Source organism: Echeneis naucrates, chromosome 2 (assembly GCF_900963305.1).
Source record: "Echeneis naucrates chromosome 2, fEcheNa1.1, whole genome shotgun sequence".
Lineage (NCBI taxonomy): Eukaryota > Metazoa > Chordata > Actinopteri > Carangiformes > Echeneidae > Echeneis > Echeneis naucrates.
The window spans coordinates 19,756,729-19,779,653 of record NC_042512.1 but is presented as its reverse complement, the minus strand read 5'-3'; the positions used below and the strand labels follow the sequence as shown (position 1 = coordinate 19,779,653).

The 22,925-nt window shown below is 47.6% G+C and overlaps 1 protein-coding gene and 1 pseudogene across 1 annotated transcript; both read right to left on the bottom strand.

Moving 5' to 3' along the window:
- Positions 1 to 1,063: 1,063 nt before the first annotated feature.
- On the bottom strand, positions 1,064 to 3,960 carry LOC115054754 (leucine-rich repeat-containing protein 4C-like; annotated as a pseudogene).
- Positions 3,961 to 8,036: 4,076 nt separating this feature from the next.
- Positions 8,037 to 22,612, bottom strand: LOC115052103 (aryl hydrocarbon receptor-like). Its single transcript, XM_029516027.1, has 12 exons — positions 22,165 to 22,612; positions 21,457 to 21,644; positions 19,076 to 19,170; positions 17,625 to 17,714; positions 16,592 to 16,718; positions 16,134 to 16,270; positions 14,773 to 14,978; positions 14,578 to 14,687; positions 13,708 to 13,849; positions 12,339 to 13,626; positions 10,576 to 10,724; positions 8,037 to 8,630 (listed from the first exon to the last, which is right to left on the bottom strand). Exons 1-12 carry the CDS (start codon positions 22,272 to 22,274, stop codon positions 8,561 to 8,563), a joined length of 2,712 nt encoding a protein of 903 aa, XP_029371887.1. The 5' UTR covers positions 22,275 to 22,612; the 3' UTR covers positions 8,037 to 8,560.
- Positions 22,613 to 22,925: the final 313 nt, after the last annotated feature.

Sequence of the window (22,925 nt, the reverse complement as noted above, 5' to 3'; positions counted from 1 at the left end):
CCTTCACAATAAGAGCCATTCATTCAGCTCAGCCAGCCACCTGTTGGTGATTAATCTCATTTCGTGTAAATCAACATATAATGTTATATTCATCAGGCTTCACCATAAATGAGATGTTGGGCAGCATTTATCTGACAGCGAAATAAAACTTTATTTTGTTGTTTTGGATTTTGGATTAAACCAACGCTTCCATAAATTTTAGAATCTCCAGTGATACTTCAGACTTTCATTTGTAGGAATCAAACTGCTGTCAGAATAAAAACATGAGCTCTGTTAAACTGAGCTGACATTTTCAGACCAGCATTCATTACTTCCTGGTTCATTTACCTGCAGCCGGTGTACGCTGTGCTCTTAATTTGTCGTCGTCCGGAAGCTGTCCGTGGTCCATGCATGCAACTTGACTCCGCCTGAGCGTCTCCAGCGAGTCAATTAAAGGACAAACCTCCATTAGTCAGTGAAAACATCAACACATCAGACTCACCCACCCATAAAAGTTAACTCCTGCCAACTGTATTTATTCTTTTCGTCTTTGGCAGATGAAGCAAATCAAATTTACTGTGATGAGAAAACCTGCATTTCAATGTAGACTAATTTTAACGGGTCAAAAGAAAACTATTCCTTGGAACATTCCTCCAAAGAATGTTTCCTTCAGGAAATGAACCCCACCCATCTGGCACCACAGGAAAAGCTCTGCTGCCCCACAATAAGGAGGTGGTGGGTTCGATTCCTGGCCTGGGGCCTTCAAAGACTCTAAACTGTCTGTAGGTCTGAGTGGTTGTTGGTCTCTGTCTGGACACCTGTCCAGGGTGGCCCCACCCCTGTGACCCGGAAACAGATCAGAGGAAGAGGATGGATGAATGAATGAAAGAATTATTGTTCTCAGTGCAACAAACCTTTTGCCCTGCAGGGGTCCCTGAAGGCTTCAGCGTAAACAGCTGACCTGCTCTGGACTGAAAAAGGTGAAAATCAGTTTTTTAATTCAGTTACAAACAAACAGATACAACTTCCTCACATCCAATCAGACAAATCCCAACGTTTAGGATGAGAAAGGAAACCTGTTTTATTAACGTATCAGTGAAATTATGGGAGAAAACAGTGGAAGTGTTATCATGGAGCAGATGTGAAAGGAAGCGTTTGTCGGCTTTTTGCTGTGAAGCAGATGGAAAATCCTTCCAGAAAAATCCCACAAAATGAACGTTAGAGTCCCAAATCTCTTTCCAGGCGAGCAGATGGTCCGGTGGGAATTAAGTCACAACACCGAGCTCCTGAAAATGAAGGAATAGAAAGGACAGAAGGAAGAACGTGAACAGTGACGCCTCAATAGTCTGACTCGTCTGACAGCTCTCCCTGCTGCGTCCAGTGCTTCTTCTTCTTCTTCTTCTTCCTTTTCCTCTCGCCCATCAGCATGGTGGCCAGAACGGTGATCACCACGGTGACGGTGATGATGAGCACAGTGAAGGTCTCGGCGAGGCACAGCTCCGAGTCCACATCGATCAGCCGGTAGTCCAGCAGGACGGGCGGCGCCTTGCAGGTCAGGTTGTAGTAGTCGTCCAGGAAAAGCCTCTGGACGCTCCGCAGCTTCCTAAACAGCCTCTGCAGGTCGCAGTCGCAGTTCCAGGGGTTCCCCTCCAGCAGGATGTGGGTGCTGTAGGTGTGGATGCTCTGGAAGGTCTTGAAGAACATGGTGGAAAGCTTGTTGTCGGCCAGGTTGAGCAGGGTCATGCTGATGAGCGGCTTGAAGACCGACACCTCCATGTCGCTGATCTGATTCCCGGCCAGGTTGAGGATCTCCAGGGAGCGCAGCATGGAGAACATGCCGCTCCGCAGGGACGCCAGCCGGTTGTCCTGCAGGTGGAGCTGGCGCAGCGAGCTCATGGAGGAGAAGGCCCTCACCTGGATGGTGTGGATGGCGTTGCTGGTCAGGTTGAGCCTCTGCAGGCCGTCCAGGTGCAGGAAGCTCAGGCTGTCCAGGCTGGTCAGGCGGTTGTGGGTGAGCTGCAGCTCCCGCAGCAGAGCCAGGCCCATGGAGAAGCCCTCCGTCAGGGTGGAGATCTGGTTCCAGCTCAGGTCCAGTTTCTGCAGGAACTCCAGCTGTGAGAAGGCGCCGTCCTCCACCACACTGATGTTGTTGTTCTGCAGCAGGAGGACTCGCAGCTTGCGGTTCTTGCTAAAGGAGTTCTCAGGGATCACGGAGATCAGGTTGTCAGACAGGTCCAGGAGCTCGGTGCTGGGGGCCACTCGGCCGGGCAGCTGAGTGAAGAGGGTCCGGGAGCAGATGGTGAACTTGAGATCTCCTCGGCACTCGCAGCCCGGCTCACACCAGCTGCTGCGCGACCTGGAGGACGCCTCTGTCGCCACCAGCAGGAGGAAGACCAGCTCCTTCATGACGTCCTGAAAACAACCAGAGATGATTCTGACTGCTGCACACAGACTCTCTCTAAAAGGCCTCGAAATAAAACTGGAAAACAACATTTAATGAAAAGCTCTCTGAACTTCACATTTCATTTTACAGATGAGCTCCTGTTTGTCGGTCTGTTTACCTGCTGATGGTCATCAACATGCAGCCGGCGGCAGCAGCGGGGGGAAACTGGACATGACGGGGAGGGAGGGCAGCCTGGAAAACCAGACGAGCGACGCCACAAAGACGGAGGGGAGGGAGGCGGAGTGCTGGTCAATTATTCACCAAGCAGCGCTGTGGGAGGGGGTTATGACAGCGAGGGGGAGCTTTGAGAGATTGGAGCCAGAATTAGACGGTCCAGGCAGATTTGATTGATTGCAGGCAGAGGGTGATTATCTGCAGGTTGATTTATAGACTTCTAGTTTAATCTCAATGCTGATTTTGTTTTGATGAGCTGTTTTAATTAGAGCTGAATTAATAATACATAACTAATATTCAAATTCAAGTTTAACGGCTCATGACTGTTGTGTTATTGAAGAGTTTGACTTCACAACAAGCAAAGAGATCTGCAGCTGTCCAGATGTGTCATTATTTATTCTCATGTGTAGGATGAAGTATGATGAGCAGACCTGTTGGTCACAGAGAGAAAGATTACACTAATACCGTCCAAATCCCCGGCTGGGATAAACCATCTCAGCTGCCTCAGATCTTTGGCCTGTAGTTCAGAGGTAGAACTTTAAATTACATGATTAAAAGTGTCACAACCGTAAAACACTCCCATTGTAAGTGTTTCTGTCAGCGTGAGCAGGACTGAGGCCTCCTCTGTTCACACTGACGGCTGCAGATATTGTGTCACTGCAGCGATCTGGTTTCACAGCAGCCTTTGACTTGACCTGGATAATTGTGCTACACAATAACAGCAGTTACCTCCCTCTGCACTTTACCTGATTATGGCTGCAGCCTCAACAGGAACCTGCTCCAAAGTCAAATTCTGGGTTTGAAGCTGACGAGTTAGAAAATCGATTTTTTGGTTTTAAGTTTCAGATTTTTCATGAATAAGCTGATTAAAATAGAACTGCTAAAGGAGACGAGACAAAGAGAAGAACCTGATCATAACCAATCACATCAGAGATGCTTCCCTCAGTCATTGGTCGGTTTGGGTTACAGGTTAGTCAGTAAACATGTTCTATTGAAGACTTGAAACTGGAGACTGACACCATAAACGCCTACCAAACTGAAATCATTTTCCCATCGACTTCAATACAATATGACACTGGAGTCTGATGGTTATTTGACAGAATGCAGGTTTAGGAGGCGTGTTAGGCCCCGCCTCCTTCCTGTTAACCCAGAGGAACTCCTAATGCTGCTCCTGCTACACCTCACTGGTTAGTGATGATGTGGAAACACAGGTGCATTATGGGAGTTTCTGCGCTGGTGAGGATTACAGTAGACAGAGACAGTGAAGCACACGAACGCTGCTGCAGTCTCAGTGAAGACGCTAATCGTTAATCCCTGTGGATGAGGATTACCTCCATGTTCTGCTGCTGAGGGAACATTAAAGCACACGTCTTTCGCATGAAAAATGCTCCGCTGTTTTCAGACTGGAAATAAAAATGGAACAACACTGAGAGCAGCTCAGGAGCTCCGACTGTGATTCCTGCTGTCATGTCTTCATATAAAAATGTTTTCTTTCTTTAGAACTTTCTTCTTTCTCTCTTGAATGTTTTTTTTACAGAATCTGTAAATCTGTGATCACCTCATCACTTATTTATGGAGTTTTCTGTCTTTTTCTGTGTTGAATGCGTTTCGTACTTTCGTACTTATCAGAGTCTTATCAGTCTGATATGAGTCTTTTCACTCGTGTGCGGTGCTGGTTTGATTCCAGCTGGTGTCGCTCTCTCCAGTCACTCTTCAGTCTGTCCTGTCAAAAAAGGCAGAAAAAATCATATTAAAGCAGATCATGATTTCAAACAACATTTAGAACAGAATGATGAATAAATGGAGATTCTGTGAACACAGATAAAGTGAGCCTCGCTCCACCGGGGGACTCTGGAGTCTAAATTCCAGGTCCTGTCGCTGCTCGTAAGTCAAAATCCAAACTCACATTTCCTGTCAGGAGGTGATGACAAGCTCATCAGCTGTCAATCATCACACTTACTAACCGTCTGTGATGAAACCTGAACTGACACGAAACAGTGAAGTCAGCAAACTGAGTGTGTGTGTGTGTTTAAACAGTGAACCCTGTTCTCTGATTCTGACAGGAAGTGACACAGGCAGAGGTCAGAGGGCAGGACGACTCAGACAGACTGTCCCTGCTGCCAAGTCCTCAATTAGGTCCTCAGATCTGACAGTAACTGGACGTCCAGGTCAAGTGAAATAAACCGACTCTAGTCCGTACAGATGAAGTTATAATATATATTCATTCACCATATTTACGACGTTCTTTATCAAAGCATGTGTAAATGTTACACTTATGGATATGATCAGTTATTTCATAACTAAATAAGAGTTTATGATTCACCTGAACTCAAGTTGTTTCTATTGACGAGTTGAAACAGCGGCCTGAGCTGCAGCTGGTGTCTGGACCTGATCCTGCAGAATGCTGCTAAATAAACAAGAAGGAAAGTGGAAGGTTTAGTGGATTATCACAACACAATAGACGCCTTTCACAAGCAACTGGCAGGAATTCATCATCTTCAACCTGACAAAGTTACTGTCTCTTTAAAAATGTTTGATCATTTTCTCACACTACATGACCGCTGATCCTGGCTCAGCTTTGTTCTTCTAAAAGACAAGTCAGGACGAAACTCAAGGACGTCTCCAAACTCTGATATGACTCTGATGTACCAGGAGTAAAGTAATAAAGTAATAAAACCTGCAAAAAATAGAAACATTTCAGTTAGCTGTTGAGATGACATCTATCCACGTGAAGTGACTCCTCACTGAGTGTGAACCCATTTAAATGAATAAACATCATCACTGCTGCCACCTTCATCATCATCATCATCATCACTGAGTGTCACTGTCGTCAGCGTATCCTCGATTTAATTTAATGAATGTGAAGCTTCACAAACACAAACTAACTAACCCTCAACTGGAATGTGTGTGTGTTGGTTCATGCCCCCGGGTGTAAACAGGGTAAAATGTCAACGTCACAAAGATTTACACTCGGCCAATTGGAGAAGGAATACTGCAGCCTGTGCTGCTGCTCCTCGATGACACCTCTGACACCGCTGGTGCCCTGTGACCTTTGACCTCTGTGTGTGTTTTCAGAGGTGCAGTTTCCAGACAAGCCGTGACCGATAAAGAAAACAACTGGGAGAAGAAGCGTCTCCCTCTGACACACACAGACACACACTCGGTCTCCAGCGGCCTCAGGTTGTCAGTGTGGATCCATCAGCTCAACGGGGGGGGGCATGACCTCCGAACCAACCTCCTCACTTCTCCTTCTCTCGTCGTATCTGTCGCCTTCTCATCACCTGTCTTTCTGTTTAGTCGTCTTTCCTTCATCATCCTCATCATCTATCACCCCTCTCTCTCTTCACCTGGTCTTTTATCTCAATATTTACGTTCTCTTCTCGGTAAACCCACTTCTGCTTGTTTTTTCTGTGTGTAGGTCAAGGTTGTGTTTCTGCTCTCGAGACGAACACACACAGTATTTTTGGCAGCTCAGTGTGTGAGCGCCCTTTGAGATGTCAGAGCTTTTAGGTCAAGAGCTTCAGCAGTTTCCTGGAAAACTGAACCAGCAGCAGGAAGACACTGAAAATCACAACCACCACAACAAACACACACAACACACCCTGCTTTAAAGCACGACAGCTTGTCGTTGTGTCACCAGATGAGCTGAGAATTTGGTGAAGTCAGACACCACCAAGATGGCGGCAGTGACTCTGAGCATCATGACATCATGGAAGCTACATCCAATCATCTTCTATTTCACAATTGTTGGGCCACGGCCCAGTCAAGGAAGGACAGTTACCTGTCCAAGAGTGCTCACACACACCTCTTCTCTGCAGAACTCTAAAATGCTGTTGAGGTTGACTGTGATTTTAATCGAAGTTATACTTTTACATTGATATTTTTAATATAAATAGTTTATTCAGTTTTTGATAGCCGATCACCAACGAACTAGCCGGACCAAACAAATGTGCTGTATCACAAAACATTCTGGACCGAAAAGTTTAATTTGTTTGTACAAACAGGAAATGAAGCAGAGAAGAAGTGAGTGAGTCAGCAGGTCGACAAGTTTCAACAACCCCTGGCATCAATATGTGCCGACCTCTCCACCCGCCTCATCTGCTGGGGTGGATAAACAAACGCACTGATGCAACCTGTTTTGGCATATTGATGGGGGACGGAGGCAGAGCAGCCACGTCACCCACACACACGTTTCCGGGTCACGGCTCACCCTGGACAGATCTCCGGTCCATCACAGACATCTGTGGACACTGGGAGGAATCCCACGCAGGAACGGGGGCCAAACTGACACCTGATCAGCTGGAGACAGCAGAGAAATAGAGGAAGTGAGGAAGAGGAGGCTGAGGACAAAACGTTGAGTCAAACCTCAGTTTGACACACGAACTCTCTGGAGGTTTGACCTAAACGTCTCGCTGATGCCTGCAAGCTGAACGGAAACGTTCATTAGCTGAACCTCGTCGACTTCAGCCACCCGAACCTGCTGAACCACGCTTTGAGGAAAAAGACTGAAATCTGGTATTAACACTGGACATTTTTGTGGCACTCAACTGCAGGGACGGTGAATTAAAGACAATTTCAGTAAATGTATTCATCTTTGTAGCTATTATTGTTATGTGCTGCCACAAATAAAGTGTGTGTTCATTATTTATTGTTGAGTGGGTTTTACCTTGATGCAGGAGGAAGTGCTGGAGTGGAGGTAATTCCTCCTGACAGCCCGACGGGAGGAGACGTGGTGTGTGCAGAGCCAGAGGTCGCTGCTTCCTGCTGCAGCTCTGTATGTGGACCAGTAAGAAGAAAATTAATCAGCTGATGTACAAATCGAGCAGTCAGAGCTTCAGCGCCTCTGATCATCCCCTTGTTGGTGAAAAGCATTGTGGGAAACAGGACGGGGTGAGAGCAGCGCTGCCTGAGCTGTAACTAGCTGTGACCTTTCCATCAGAATATTGCTGATAGGCGGTTCTTGATTATTTCAACAACAGAATTCTGATGGAGGTGGGACATACACAGTAGCCCCGCCCCTTAACCCCTCCCCTCTAAATGGAGCATCATTTAAAAACTGAACATCATGTTGTGTTTCAGACTGAGACCATAAACTCATCAGGGAGAAGGAGGGACATTTTCCCATAGACTTCAATACAATCTTTTAGCAGAGCCACTCTGGTGGTTTTCACATGAAATGCAGGTTTAAGGCTGTTATGTTCCGGTGTGAACCTTTGGTGAGGAAGATCCAACCAAGATGGCATGATGAAGAACACACCAGCAGGTGTCAGTGCAGTCAAAGGATTGTTCCATCAGCTGAGATCATTTTTTAAATGATTGTCATCATTATGAACACCATGTTTTCAGCTGGGTCTCCTCCTCCTCAGCCGCAGGGCGGGCTGTGGGAGGATGCTAAAGTGGGACCCACAACATCTTGCTTGGATGATTAATCACATCACAAGCGGGCAAAGTTAACCGGCTGAAGACTGTGGGAGAAGAAAAACTCTCGGGTCATTAAAGATGTAACGTTGGCGCCTGCTGTTCCTTCTGAAACACAGTGTGGAATCCACTGCTGCCGGAACAGATGAGCTCACAGCAGCAGCATCATCATGATCTTCCTCAGAAGGAGGTTTTGATTTTCTGTGGGCAGGACGAGCTTGAAGAGCCGTGCTGTTCTTGTATCACTGTGTCTCCTGCTGTTGGTCTGCCAGTTTTAGTGGCCTCGGGCATCAGTGTGTGTCTGTTTGCTTTCAACCAGGCGTGAATTCACACATCTGCTGGTGCAAAAAGCGTAAGAATGGCGTAAATGGACAGCAGGGCTGTGTGTGGCTGGGGGGTTCAGGGACAGCAGCTAAAAGCATCATCAGGTTGTTGGTAGCGTGCGTCACTTCAGTGGTTAAACCCTCTGAGCTCCCATGATGCAGTTCAGACGGGACTTTACTCCTTCACACTAGTCTTGACCTGTTGTTGCTGGAGCTGAGAGAGCTAACTTTGCTGCATACTCTGTACTGTCCCTGCGGGGGTGGCTGGGGAAACAGGTGAGGGAGGACAGGCCCTGAAAAGACAGCAGACGTCAGACAGAGGACAGAAAGTTCAGGATGATTGCACAAAATCCTTTATTTCAACATTTCAACACACGGCTCAAAGACGGACTGCATTTTAAAAATCCCACGAACATCTACAACTTTCAGTGATAAGAGTAGCAAAATAGCGTCCGTGTGAACTGCCATGGAGAGTTTGGTTTCAAAGGTCAAGTCAGTTAACTCACGTTCAAAGGTAATCCGTGGACAAAGTGGATTTTTAAGATACTAAAAGATATCATAGACTGAACAAGAATAAGACATTTCTTACTGTTATGGCACCATTTTGTTTAGAGCTAAAGTGACAAACTGTCTTCAAACATGACAAAGACAATAAAACACAACTCCTGGAGACAATATTCAACAACACAGTCATAAAATGCTTTGTTTTCTACCAGACTACTTTCAGTGCTGGAGAGTCAGTGATTCCAAAGGAGTGCTCACAACAATGTGAATAGAAAACACAGTTAAATACACACTTTTTTTTACGCACGTTGGAAAACGATTCCTCATCATTTTTTCTTTCACATGAGATCTCAAAACAGACAGCATTGTAAAAGCATGTCATGGCTGAGATGGGTGGTGCTTCCTGCAAAGAAATAAAAGCTTTGTGTTTTATTCAGCAGCAGCTGTCCAGTCTTTTATTCTGAAAGGGAATAATGCTGCATTCATGTCATTTATAAATTGAGATTGAAATAAACATCAACTAACAGGCCTATTACTGCAGAAATATCCACTCTGATATTCATACATCACTGATGATTGCTTATTTACTGTGAATCCCACCATTAGTTCAGCAGCTCATTTCCTGCTTGATTCCTGCTTTTAGCACGAGGAGCCTCTTCTACACTGAGTGTCCAGCTACTGACAGCCTGCTGGTGTTTATTTGAAATGAATCTTCTGCAACAAACCTTAAGAAACAGGAACATTCATTTCCTCTTCCGCCTTCAGTCTTTATCTATTATTTACTATTAGGTCCTTAATGGATTCCTGTGTGCATGTAAGTGCACTCAGTGTTTCCCACACGACATCACTGCAGGGTAAAGCAAGCGGGAGGCTGACTGGCCGCGGCCGCCGAGACAAGGCATTAACGGGAGAGTTTCACGCTGTCTCCGGTCAGGAAACACAAATGCTATTTTGTTTGATTCAGTGCCACTGATGGACAAATCGGAGTGTCTCTGATTGTGTCTGTAAGTGCACAACATCTTTGTAAACGTCCAACAGAGTAAAATGCAGCATTGCATACACGTTGACTGCACTGCCACTGAAGAAGCAGCCAGAAATAAAAACCATCTCCACTGCTGGTCCTCTCAGATTTAATCTCATCTCAAAAATACAAACCTTATGAAGGATTAGCTGTTTTGTTAACACGTGAAGCATCAGGACAAAGAGCATCTGCTCACACTACAATTCATCTTCTTAAATGGGAAAGAGACACTGAAGCTGCTTTCAGTGCAAATCTCTCAGCTGTGTCAGTGAAAGCACTGACCTCTTTGGTCATCACTGCCACCGTCCACCCTGAAAGGAGTCCTTTCTTTGCATGGACCTTAAAGTTTCTGAAGCAGAAAATGATTTTTAAAACGTGCACATTCCTTCAGGAAACAGTTGCAGTGATGTGAAGTAAGCACATAACCACTCTTTTTATCTGAGCATCAACATGGACTGATCTCCTCTTACAGTTTATTTACAGATCAGAGGGTAATGTGTTTCGGCTGGTTGACGTCTGGAAGGAAACTTTCCAAAGTTTGAACAAAACTTTGAGTGAGTGCATCACGAGTAATATCAAAATAATAATTTAAAAACACACTTTCTTTGTCCTCCCTCGTCACGTCTATCTGGTTCTCTGAGTGAGAGTGATGCCGTTTCATCATTTTAATAACCGACAGTCATCATCTCCCGTTGAGTCAGTTCAGGTTATACCTTTGCTCCGTCATCCCCTCAGAGGAAGAATCCAAATTCTGGGGGGTCCTGTAGATCAGGGGGGCCTTCAGGGTCGCCGCTGCTCCATTTCCATTCAGCGCCACATACGTCTTCATGTACGCTGCGTTGGGGAGGCAGCTGTCCTCCAGCTGGAAAACACAACAATTTGCTCATACTGGACTTGTTAAAAAGAACCAACACACATTCAGGAAATGTTTTCTGTCGAAGGCGAAATTCTTTCAACTGTCATGGCTGAATGAGGCTTCTGCAGGCTACTCTTTGTGTTTAACACCAGTAGTGGCTATGGAGCCTCTGTTGACCTTAATCACATGAAGCAGGCCAGGTCAGGAGATGTTCAACAGACAGAGCTGCAGAAGGAGGAAGAGGAGTGTCTGCAGCCTGGAGCTGGTAATCCCCGTCAGTCCAAACTGATTAAGTTCAGGTGTTTGACAGTTTTTCTGTTGTTCAGTCTCTGTTCACCCTCCTGCTGAAAAACTAACCCTAACCCTGGTGTCTCTGATCCATTTCCTTGCAGCTATACATTAGTATGGAAGGGCAGGGCCAATCAAATGAGAGTAAGTCCACCTACAGTAGAGTCCTGCTTCTCTGTGACCTGAAAATAGCCCCCCCGCCTCCATCCTGAGTTCACAGCATTAGGTAATGATGACAGTCAAATTGTAGGTCAGCACTGCTCATGCCTCACTGCTCAGTCCGCCAGCATTTTTCTTTCAGCAGCAGTCACTGACCCTGAAGAATAACAGCAGAGCCTGAATGGATGCCTGGCGGGGTCGGGCCATCTCTGGGGCCGACTGCAGACCGTCCCGACCTTCTTCTATTCATTACTGTCCTCTCTGTCACTACTGTTTCATTGTATCTGAACACCAGCGATGCTAACACAACAATAACACTGATGTCTCACTCCTGACTTCACAAATCGTCACCATTTGAAAATATGTTGTATGAAGTCACACACTAGCACATACACATGATCACATGGAGCTCACATAAATCCTGGTGAAACTGAGGTGAGATTTAAATTTATTATGTGCTCGTAGCTCAATCATGAACAAAGCCAACTTGTTTTCCTGGGGCAGGAGTAGGAGCCTGTGATGGGAGTCATTGGAGCTTCTGAGACATTCCCAGTTTAGGTTCCACTTATGTTTCACGATGGGAAATTCTCTGGACCTCCGACCGCGCCTCTCTTTGTGCTCTGACTTATTAGTGCTTTCAGGATGGTATTTCCTCGGCCGCGCAGCTCTGTCATTAGTGGAAAGATGTTTCGTTGGTCTTTAAACCCTGTCAACTTGGCAAAGACATCATCATCATCTTGATCTGCAAAAGACATGATCAGCCTCAATGCAGATCTGCCCCCCCCCACCCTTGTCTTGTTTACATGACATGTCTGGTCACATCATCACAGTTTACACTGAGTTCCCTGCCGGTCCAGGGCCTCTGTGTGCTGACTGACAGTGAGACAGAGCAGCGCGGGGTTGATTCTGCAGACAAACCCTGGGTTTGTTGATGTTCGCTGATATTTGAGGGCAGCACAGACTTCAGGCCTTGCCAGAATCAAAAGCTCTGGCTCACAGCCCAAACAGCTGTGAAGAGAGCTGGCAGCTTTAGCTGTTTTGAGACGAGAAAAAACAAGGTTCTAAACAGGAGGATCTTAGTCAGGACAGCTGTAGGACATGACCCCGCTCTAACCTGTGCTCTGGAGTCATCTCTGTGAAGGAAGTTGGTTTATGTTCATGCTCTGCTCTTACCTTGCTGGGTGAGCTCTCCTCTGAGCTGGGGCTGAACATGCTGTAGGCTTCTAATGATGGCAGGTTGTGCTGAGGCTGAGACAGACCCAGGAACTGCTCTAACTCAAGTGCAGAGCTCTGGGGGGGGCACTGGGGCAAACAAGATGGAGGAAGCTGAGTGTGCTGCAGCTGGGGGGGACTCTGATATTGGCAGATGGCCGGCGTGGTCACACCAGTCTGTGGTGTGCTGCAGATGCTGTAGCAGGATGGAGATCTGTTGGGGATGTAAGATCCGGCTGTCGTCTCTCCGAGCTGATTCTGGTAACCAGGCAACAGAGCGCTGCTCACCTGATGGGGCTGCAGGTGAGCTGAGTGCTGGTGCTGCTGCAGCTGCCACTGTTGACTCATCTCCACCACCGGATGGAGGTTTTTATGTGAGGCTTTAAGCGCAGGATGCTGCTGGTGATGGGTGTGGTTTTCTGTGGACACCACCCAGGGACCGTTAGGGCGGTCCCTCGCTCTGGGCTGGGACACAGCCTTCAGCAGCTCACCCGTACTGCTGCATTGCTGCATCTGTTGTGAGAGCTGGACGATGGGCTGCCTGGTGCTGGGAGCGGCCAAACACGCCTGCTGGGAGACACTGGGTGCTGAGTCTGGGTGTGCTTGTCCCCCTTCAGAGCTGTTCTCCAGAGAATCCTGGATGTAGGAGAGGATTTCGTTGTTAGTGAGAAGGTCGCTGAGGGTGGGGATGTTGTTGGGGTCCAGCTCCACCTGGATCATCCTCTCATCCAGCAGCAGGAGCTCCAGGTCTTCAGCATTCAGGCCCAGATTCTCCAGAGCGCTAAACAATTCGCTGTTGGAACACGTGTTGTCTCCGTCCAGAGAGTCCAGAGTGGCCAGCAGCGGGTCATAGCTGGATGTGCTCCCGTTGCATCTCCCCGTCTCTCCGTTGGATACAACATGCCAGTTGTCAGCAGTCAACAGAGCCCCACATCCCTCAGACTCAGCCTGCTGCTCACTGAAAATGCTGCTGTAGTAGGAAATCCTCGGCTTGCTGTCCGGTTGGCAGACGTACACAGACTCGTCCTGACTCATCAGAGCTCCCAGCAGGGACTTTGGGTCAAGCTCATCTACGGAGCTCTTGGCCAGTTTGCCCTTTTTGGACTTGCTGCCATTGGCTTTGCCCTGAGAGGAGTCAGGGAAGCTGTGCAGTGGATACCCCGTCTGGTAGAGCAGCGCCTCTCCAGTGGCGAAGGTAAAAGGAAGGTGCATGGATCGCTTCCTCAGGTGCTCTCCTCCTTCCTCGTCCCTGTCAGAGAGATGTTAAAGAGAAAAAATGAACAATGAAATGAGGTGAAACTCAGATATCCAGCCGGATTTGCTCACTTACACCAAAGGCCTCTGGGTGGCGATGATGTAGTCCGGTTTCCCGTTCTTGTAGACCAGCCGGGCGTTGGCCTGGACCCACTTCCAGCGGTTGTCCTTGGTGAGCAGCCTGAAGACGGTGAGGCCGCTCTCTCCCGTCTTCATCACTGGAATCACATCAGAGCAGACAGTGTGCTCCCTGCAGTGTGCACACACTCACACTCCATTTGCTCACTGGACCGTGCTGCTGCGATGGAGGCTACAAGCACATATAACCCAACACACAGCCCTCATCTCCAGTCAGTGTCGTGTCTGTCGGTGTTTGTAATTGTGGTCCAAGTTGTGTTTCTGAAGCTCAGCAGCTGAACAAACTGTTTGGTCTGCGTAGAGTGCTCGTTTCGTTATCATTATTTAAGACTAGAAGTTTTTATAGCAGCTTTTGACACATAACACCATAATGATGAATAAATAATGTATAAAATAATGTAATAAAATCAGTCTGTTTAAATATATCTACTGTCATTATTATTGTTTCTGCTGTTATATCAAATATAGGATTAGGATAATCAAAACATTTCCATCACACGTTGATGACGCCTTTGTGTCTGAGCGTGTGTGTGTTGAACATACATGTAACTCTGAGCTGTATGTTTCCAAATGCCTGTGCATGACTTCATGCATACAGTGTGTGGGTGAGCCTGTCTGGTGGCACTGATGCGGGTGTTGAGGGCACCATGGTGACAGCTAACTGGGTCATCCGGTACACCAGCTAAGTAGGACATTTGACTCTCCATCAATCGCAAACACACACAGCGTTTGCATGTGTTACAACTGTGACATTGCCTGTAAAAAAATGTTGAAAGTGATGAAACCTTTCCAGATGGCAGTGACTTACTTCGGACGTGATTTTCGGCGCAGTGCAGCATGTCGGCAGCGTGGATGAACTGGTAACCTGACCCACGAACTCTGAGCTCTGCCTCGGTGTAGCCCAGAACTATTTTCCCCCTGAAAAGCCGACAGAAAGACATGAATTATGAAGCCATGAACACTCAACTGTTGAGCCATTCCATTCTGTGTTGGTTGAGCGCACTTTGCATCGCAGGCCATGGGTGTGAAATCCAGCTTGTGTTTGGTCCTGAAGATCATGTTCCTTGTTCTGATTTCAAGGATGGCTGGAGGCTGGAGGGGCGTGGCGACGGCGAAGAGGGCAAGCTGAGGTGGCGTGCCGTCCTTGGTGGCACAATGCTGACGGCTCTGACTGTGGAGGAACTTCAGCCGACCCTGGATGTTCAGCGCCTGAAAGGACAAACCCATTGTCATGAAGCAGTGCCACATTGATTCTGACACACAGCATCACCACAGCGATTTCTCTGATTTTCCTCTTTTCTCTCAGAGACTGTTGCATTGAGCCCCCACAGCAGACGTGTCAAACACCATTTGTCTTATTTATCCAGAGCACATTGGGCCCTCTGGGTTCTGTTTCACAAATCCCTCCATTTACTCTGATCCAGACCTAGATACAATATTTAGGAGCAGAACCTGATGCATCTGTTCACAGGTTCAGTCTTTTTTCTGATGCTCGTGGCAGTTAAAGTGAGTCTGTGAGCGACCAACACAGAATCTAATGTGGATGTAAACAGAACAGAAATCTGCTTCTCGAGGATCAACAACCAGCCTCAAAAACACGTTCTCCTGTGTGATGTTCCTCCCTGCCCCTGTGGCATCTCGTGTGAAGACCTCCTTCCCTGCTTTGTTAGCTCTGGTTAATTGACTTTGGTGGGTTTAAAAACCTGCAGTCGTGATGTCAGGAATCTAGCCCTGAATAGCAGGAGGGATTATGAAAAACAAAGCCATAGCAACCAGTCGACACAAGTACCAACCTGGCTTATTGCTCACGCAAACACAGTGGGAGGGGGCACTGAGAGGTGCAGGTTCCAAACTGTTCATGAGCCCTTGAGCAAGACAGTGAATCTCTGAAGGATCCAGACCTGGACCTCTGACCTCTCCCTGAACATCAGCGGCTGTTGGTGGGCGACCCTGCCTGTCTCTCTCCTGCAGTCTGGAGGGATTTAGGCTGCCATTGAACCTCCATCTGCAGCCAATTGTCTCAGTGAGCACAGCAGGGGCCAGACTGGAGCTACCAACCCTGACTAAGCAAGTTCTCGCTCTGCCCTCATCTGCTCTGGGTGGTGGGAGGATTAAAGCCGTTTTCCCCACGACCCCGGGGCTCCCTTAAGGCGGATTACAGGAGTAAATGGTGGCTTCTGATCCCTGAGGGACTGAGGTGGCACGCCATTCTGTCCGCAAAACCAGCAGGGCTCAGAACACTGGGAGCCGCCAACATGGATTCAGTTTGTCACTTTCTTTGAGTGTGAACGTGGACACCAACATGATCATCTTTATAGAAGCAGTTCACATGAGAGACAAAAGGACCAATAATCTTTATCTCACCAAGAAGCCGGAGGAGTTATCCAACAAACAGCGGAAACGGCAGATGAATCCTCTCTCCAGAAAAGAGGAGTTTTCAGGTGGAATCTGCTCAGGGCTGTAGCTCACCAGGCAGGGAGGGGTTGGCACTGACTCCCCCTCTGAGGATATAAAATACATTTCATTCCAATTTAATGAAGTTTCCATTGTGTTATTTCCAGGTGACTCTGGAGCTCAGAGCCTAAACTGTTAAAATACTGTGAATCGGGAGATAACCCCACCTTGATCTGTTGCTGACCCTTACCTAATTCAAAATGACAAATGTGTATGTGTGTACAGTGTGTACAGTAAGAGCACGTGTGTGTTTGTGTGTTTCGTTAAAGGTCACTTCTCCTTTCACGGCTCTATCGGGCGGTTGGAGCTGATATCAGGGGATCATGCTGCTGTCGTCTTAGATTCATGTGCTTCTGGCAGAAACAGACCTGTAGAGGGATCCAGGGGGGGTCTGAGGCCAGCAGGGGGGTTGAGGGCCCAGTGCAGGTTCCTCCTGAACTCCTGCTGGTCTTCAGTGTGGATCAGCTCAAACACACTCTGATGCATCACATCAGTCTGGAGGGAGAGCAGCAGACACGTCAGAGGTGAAACACTGTGACCACCCAATTAGCTGCGCATGAGAAAGACATGTCAAAATGTTATGGCTCAGTATGAGACTGCGTGAGTGAAGGTGGACGTTCAGTTGAAGCAGGGTGCGTTTGATTTCGTTTGCTTTGAAGTGGAGCCAAGAGAACTGAAGTGTCGCCCCCGGTTGAATTCAGATAAGACCTGCTGTGACCTCCGCTGGCCTGACTGAGGACCGGCGTGGGGGGCCGGATCAAAGTCAGGTCACCACGGAGGAAATTTGACAGGCAGAGGTGTTGCATGAAGTTTGTTTGTTTGTGCTTCATGCAGAAACATCCAGTCGGGTCGGGAGGTTCTGAATTTAGTTCGGCACAAGATGCTTTGATTATTACAGAAACAAGGTGGCAAAAACTACAGAAACATCACCTGTGTTTCTTTGTGTCTTCTTTCATGGGTGCTGCTCACAGCTGTCGACACCTAATGTGTTTGTTTTTCTCGGAGGGGCTCCCGAGGCGTCCCGCTGGGTGCTGTTGTTTCCAAACACTCCACGTGAGCAGAGGCAGCTGTTTCACCAAAGATTTAGGCTTGCTTAGGAAACAAGAGGTGACGCGGCTCAGGTGGACGAGGAAATGAGGGGTGAGAGGTGACGTTTACACCCTCACCCCTCAGTGTGTGAGTGTTTGAGTCAGTGTTTACTCTGTGTCTGTTAGACAGGCTGGAGGTTGAGCTGCTCTGTCGTGAAGCCAATTGGATAAAAGCTCTCTCTCTCCGTGTGTGTTTGTTTCCAGCCTCCAGGTGATGAGGATGATCGACCTCTTTGTGCTGGTTGACTGATCAAACAAGCTAAACTAAAGTTGGACATGATGCACGGAGGAGGCAGAGATAAGTGAGTGTTACCTGATGGAAGCCGAGGTAATCCTGGATGGTATGGGAGCAGAAGAAGATCATTCCCTCAGCCGTCACCACCAGGACAAAACCATTCAGGGCCTGCAGAGAGAACGCTTTCATTTTAACTATGTTTACGTGTGTGGGGAGAGGAAGTTCGTTGTTTAGTTTTTAAATGAATCAGCTATATAGACCCCGGTCTTATTAACCTGGACCACCACTGGTTCCTCACAGAGTTTAGACTATCTTCTTCCTGTTTACACCAGCTCGCACATGCTCAGTAGATGGCCCGTTTCTCCTTCCTCTGATTTGTCCAGAGGAAACAATCAGGCTGAAATCAAACAGCAGTAAAAAAGCCTTCAAGAGAGCGGAAGAGGAAGAGGAAGGCGACGATAGAACACGAAGAAAAACAAAAGCAGGGATGAAATTTCTCCCCCAGGCAGAGAGGAGAAGATGGGGAGGATGAGAGAGGAAGGGTGGAGCCAGGAGGGTGTCAGTTCAAAGAGGAGGTCACCACCTCCATCACTGCTCTGTGAGGAGGTGATGAGGAAGATGAGGAAGACACGCCTCACATTCACATCGTTCCTGCTCAATAATTCACATCTTAGAGGTCTCACTCAGTTATTTTAGAATGATTTTGGCCTTTATCTGCCTTAATTTGACAGAGACAGCGGCGACTAAAAACAGGAGCATGACGTGAATCTAAGTCAGGATCTGGAGGGAAACACGGCTGATCACGATCACAACCCAAAAACTGAGGGAATAACATTCTGTGTTAACTGATTAAAACCTGCAGCCTTTAGTAAATGGCCCCACCTAGAACTGTCCAACAACCCTCAACTTTACACACGAACACACACGGTTCACAGTGTGCAGTGGCATACATGCACTGTGTATAAATATTTACTGTAGACTCATCTGTCTGCAGGAGGCACATCCATCTCTCTCTGCCTTGTTCGATCAACCACTGTCTCTCAGGGGACAGGGAGACAGAGTGTGTGTGTGGAGAAAAACCAGTGTTGTTTGTTTTCAGTGCCAGTGTGTTCCCTGGAAGATGACAAACATTGGCAGGAGACAGGAAAACTCTCCATGTTTATTTTCCTGTGTGTCTGTTTACCACAGAGAAACATTTTGACTCAAATCAGCTGCTCATTGTGTTTCCCAGTCTTCATCCAATCCCCCTCCCCTTCCTTCAATAATGGATGTTTTCACCGGTGCTGTATAATTCATAGGCGGCTGTCTGTAATGGAAGGCAGGAAGCTGCTGCCGTCCACACTTCCACATCTGTGATTCTCCTCTGTGACCCACTTCCTCCTCAGGGATCAATACAATTACCAATAAACTGATTCAGGCCAGAAATGTTTGATAAGTAAATAAGTCAGCAACAGGCTCCGCTCTCACTCCACCAGTGAGGCTGCAGGAGGATGATGGAGTTTACGACACGGGATCTGTTTTAGGCCCACCTGCAGCAGCAGCTCCCCCTCAGGGACGTGGTCGTCCACAGGTCCCGTCCCTCTGCTCCTGCTCGTGCCATTGGACAGCTGGTTCTTCAGAGCCACTGCAGAGGGACAGAGAGACGGAGGACAAGTTAGCGAAGGTCATTCACTTTCAGGGGATTTCCTGTAGATTCAGGCAGAGGATGCGTCTCAAAGGGGCTCCACTGTGACCCCTGACCCAAAAACACTGCGAGGACAAAATGAATCTGAGTGGACTGAGTGTGAGAGAAGAGTTCTTCTGAAGCGGCCGCGGTGACGTTAATTTTTACAGCATCCAGCCGTATAAAAATAATTCCTCACCGAGCTGAACCCAAACTGTGTGCTGGTGAGGGAGCTCAGTATAGTGAAAGACAGAGGCAGGAAAAGCATGTCGACTATCAATAATTAAGAGCTAGAAGGTTAAAGGGGTGGGCGGGGGCGGGAACGCTGGGGAGAAAAAACACCCCAAGGCGGCCAAGAGGAAGAAGGCAGGGAGACATCTGTTGGCACAACGAAGGAGAGCGAGGACACCAACAGCCGATAAAAACATCACAACAGACACTCTTCGCCCCCCGCCAGCCACATGAGAGGCAGAGAGGAGCTACTGCAGCCGGGTGGGGGCAATTTTTGAGCAAGGAAGGTCATCAGAGGCCTCAAATGTCTCAAGCTAATTGAAAGCAGCGATTCATTTAACCACTTTTAAAACACAAACAAACATTCAGGACCAGGACGGGCTTTTTTGGGCCTCTGGGTGGCGACGGCAGAGCACAGACTCCCCACCAGCTCCTGCTCAGGGTTTGTGATCAAATGAACGTTTCAATGGCTGAAGCAGCGAGTGCTGACAGAGGAGAGCGTCACGTCGACAGCTCGGAGGAAAATCTGCTGACTGTGGTGTTTATGGGACAAAATACAGTTTGGATGCTCGAACGAACTGATGAAAAAAAAAAAAAAGGACCTGTGGTTTATTTAGAGACACACACAGAACACTGAGCTGTTGTTGCATAAGGAAGCACTAATCTGCTCTGAGCACCAGGCACACAGATTTATTCACCAGTCCAACTGCTTTCTCAGTTTGTCTGCTGCAGCTATGACTGATACTTCTTGACAGCAGAGTCAATTGTAAGTTGATCAATTTTACCAGACTCATTCCAAACCTGAACTGAATCACATCACACTTAAACTGAAAAGGTTAAAAAATTCACCCACAGCAGCTTCAAACCAACTCAGCCTGCAAAGTCCATTGAACCGTGACCTCTGACCTCTGACCTGAGAGAATCCCTGAGCTCAGCTGCTTACAAAGAGCTGAGCAGGTCGCTGGTGCCGGTCCAGCAGCGTGCAGCGAACCTACTTCTTTGATGAGGGTGAGATGGAGCTGGGGACTGAAGTCATGACTCAGTGGGTCCCCTTCACTTCAAGGACTCTGTGCTGGTTATCGGTGCCAAAGAAATTAGAAAAAAATGTGTTTGCAGGAGTCAAAAGTTTAAAAGTGGGCCTGTGTCCCCCCTTCCTTCTTCAAAAGGTCTGTAAAGCGCCTGTGAGTGGATTATCCCATCGTGTTTTTATTCTCCGAGGCTTTCATCTCCTCCTCCTCCTGCCCGATGCAGCGCTGCCATCTCCTCAGACCTAAATTACAGGACAAGTGTCGCCTCTTGGCCGTGGGCGAGAGGAGCTGACCTACAATGCAGTCCTGCAGTATTAAGACAGTACGATAAGAAGGGTTCATCCAGGGTTCATGTACTTAGAATGGGCTGGCCTGTTTCTGCAGGTCAGTGAGTGACACAGACGTCCCAGTCTGTGACATGCTGCTCCTGATTCCCAACAAATCATCTTCCTTCTCTCAGTGCAGCCTGAAGTGTAAACGCTGACCTGAATTCATATTCATCCAAAGAAAACTGTGCAGACAGACAAGTCGCTCTGTCCCATTTTATTCCATTTAATCAGACAATAAGATCGCATTTATAAGTCAGCCAACAGACAGCATCACAGATAAATAGATATCTCGTCATATCTGCACACCTTCCATATATAAATCCAAACCCAGTTTTCTGCTGCCTGCTGGCTGCAGTGAAGAGAAAGACCACGTCTGGATTCATGGACAGAGATTATTATGCTTATTATTTATTCTGCGTAGATCTTTGTGTCTCCGCCCAAAAACTGCAGGTGTTTGTGAAGCGGACAAATAGAAACACAGAAACAGCTGACCTGATTTCTTGCCCACCCTGCTGTGTGTCTGCGGGTCCTTCTGAGTATTTCAACAGAAAGAGTGTGCGGCTGTTTTCAGCCTGCAGAAAGACATTCACCAGCTCGGAAAGCTTTCACTGGGAGGAAACAGGATGGTGGCTTCCCTCTCCACAGGTGGCGTCTCTTACCTGAGAAGAAGCTCTTGGTGCGGAGGAAGCTGACGCTGAGCCTCAGGATGGACAGTTTGTCCAGGCTACAGATGACGTCCTCGGGGAAGGGCAGCAGGCTGGCGAGCCGGTCCAGCTCTGAGTTCAGACGGTCACGGTGGCGTTTAGACGGGTTGGACTTGGCGCCTTCGGCAGGGGCAGGTTTAGCTCTACGGAAATGGAAAAGGAAATGCACTCATTTATCACCTCCAGGGTGAAACTGCGTCCATGAACAGGTTCATTTTTGGGAAAAGTGAATCATAAAAACAGTTTGAACATGCTGAAACAGAATACAGAATAAGAGTCAAGTAAATCCTAAAATAGAACATTGGACTCTCCTTGTACATACTTTCTGCAGCTTGTGGAGTTTTGGGTGTGAGAGTGAACTCTATACTGGACCATTAAAAACACAATGTGATTGGAACATTTCTGTTTGAGTATTATGGAGGTGAGCTGCTGAAAAATCTACTTTGAGTGCCTTCAACAGACAACAGACAGCATTTTAATTCAGCAGCTGGACTTTCTGAATTCATCTTTCCAGAAAAACGAAGACGACTCAGCTTTTCCCAGAGAAATGTCAATATCTGAAAATGTGTTTCACGTCCTCTGACAAAAATAAGGTGGATTTTCTGTAACACTAAATGGAATTAAAGCAGTTTTTGGACAGACAGAGAAATAAAGCTGTCTCACCCCTTCTGAGCCGGCTTCCTTCTCTTCCGCCCCGCATACATGTTGTTGTTGTTTTGTTGTTGTTTTGTTGTTGTTCTTCTTCTTCTTCTTCTTCTTCTTGATGAAATCATTCACGGTGGATCTGCAGCACATCCATGAAGTCTAACGGGAGTCCAGCAGCAGCAGTCCCGGTCCCGGTTAGCTAACGTTAGTTAACGGTCTCCGCGGCCGGTCGTCCCGGCTGTCCCCTGGCGCTCCGCCACCTCCAGAGGACCGAGCTTCGAGCGGGGACGGGCGGAGAGAACGGCGGAACTCCGGCGTCCTTCCTGCCGTCATGGTCCGGCAGGCGGCCCGCTGCGTCTGTGCCCGGTGGGAGCGCGCGTGCTGGACCGGCAGCGGCCGTGGTTACGGTCGGGAGCGCGCACAAGGTCAAAGGTGACGTCGTTGATACGTTAAACTAACGGTCACATTCAAAATGTTAACTTGAAAAGGATTTGAATTCATGAAAAATATTGATTTTAACGTCAGAGTTCCTGTTTACCATCGTTCCCTTTATCCTTCAGGCTGTTTCACTTATAAAACATTTCAGAAAGGTAAATCTGACGGAGTTAAACGGACACACTGCCCTCTGGTGGACACTGGGAACCAACACAATGTGATCCGATTTCATCTGATTTCAGTTTGATTTCAAGATTTAAGATTATTGGAATGGTTTGTAAAATTTTCTATGCTTCAATTAGGGAGTAAAATAATGCTCTTCAACAGAACAGATTTAATGAAAC

Excerpts from the sequence above, each read along its gene's own strand:
- LOC115052103 (XM_029516027.1), bottom strand. The coding sequence starts at position 22,274 with ATGATTTCATCAAGAAGAAGAAGAAGAAGAAGAAGAACAACAACAAAA. Across the intron at positions 21,645-22,164 it reads AGGAAGCCGGCTCAGAAGGG|AGCTAAACCTGCCCCTGCCG; the intron begins GTGAGACAGCTT and ends CCATTTCCGTAG. Across the intron at positions 14,688-14,772 it reads CCCATGGCCTGCGATGCAAA|GGGGAAAATAGTTCTGGGCT; the intron begins GTGCGCTCAACC and ends TCGGCTTTTCAG.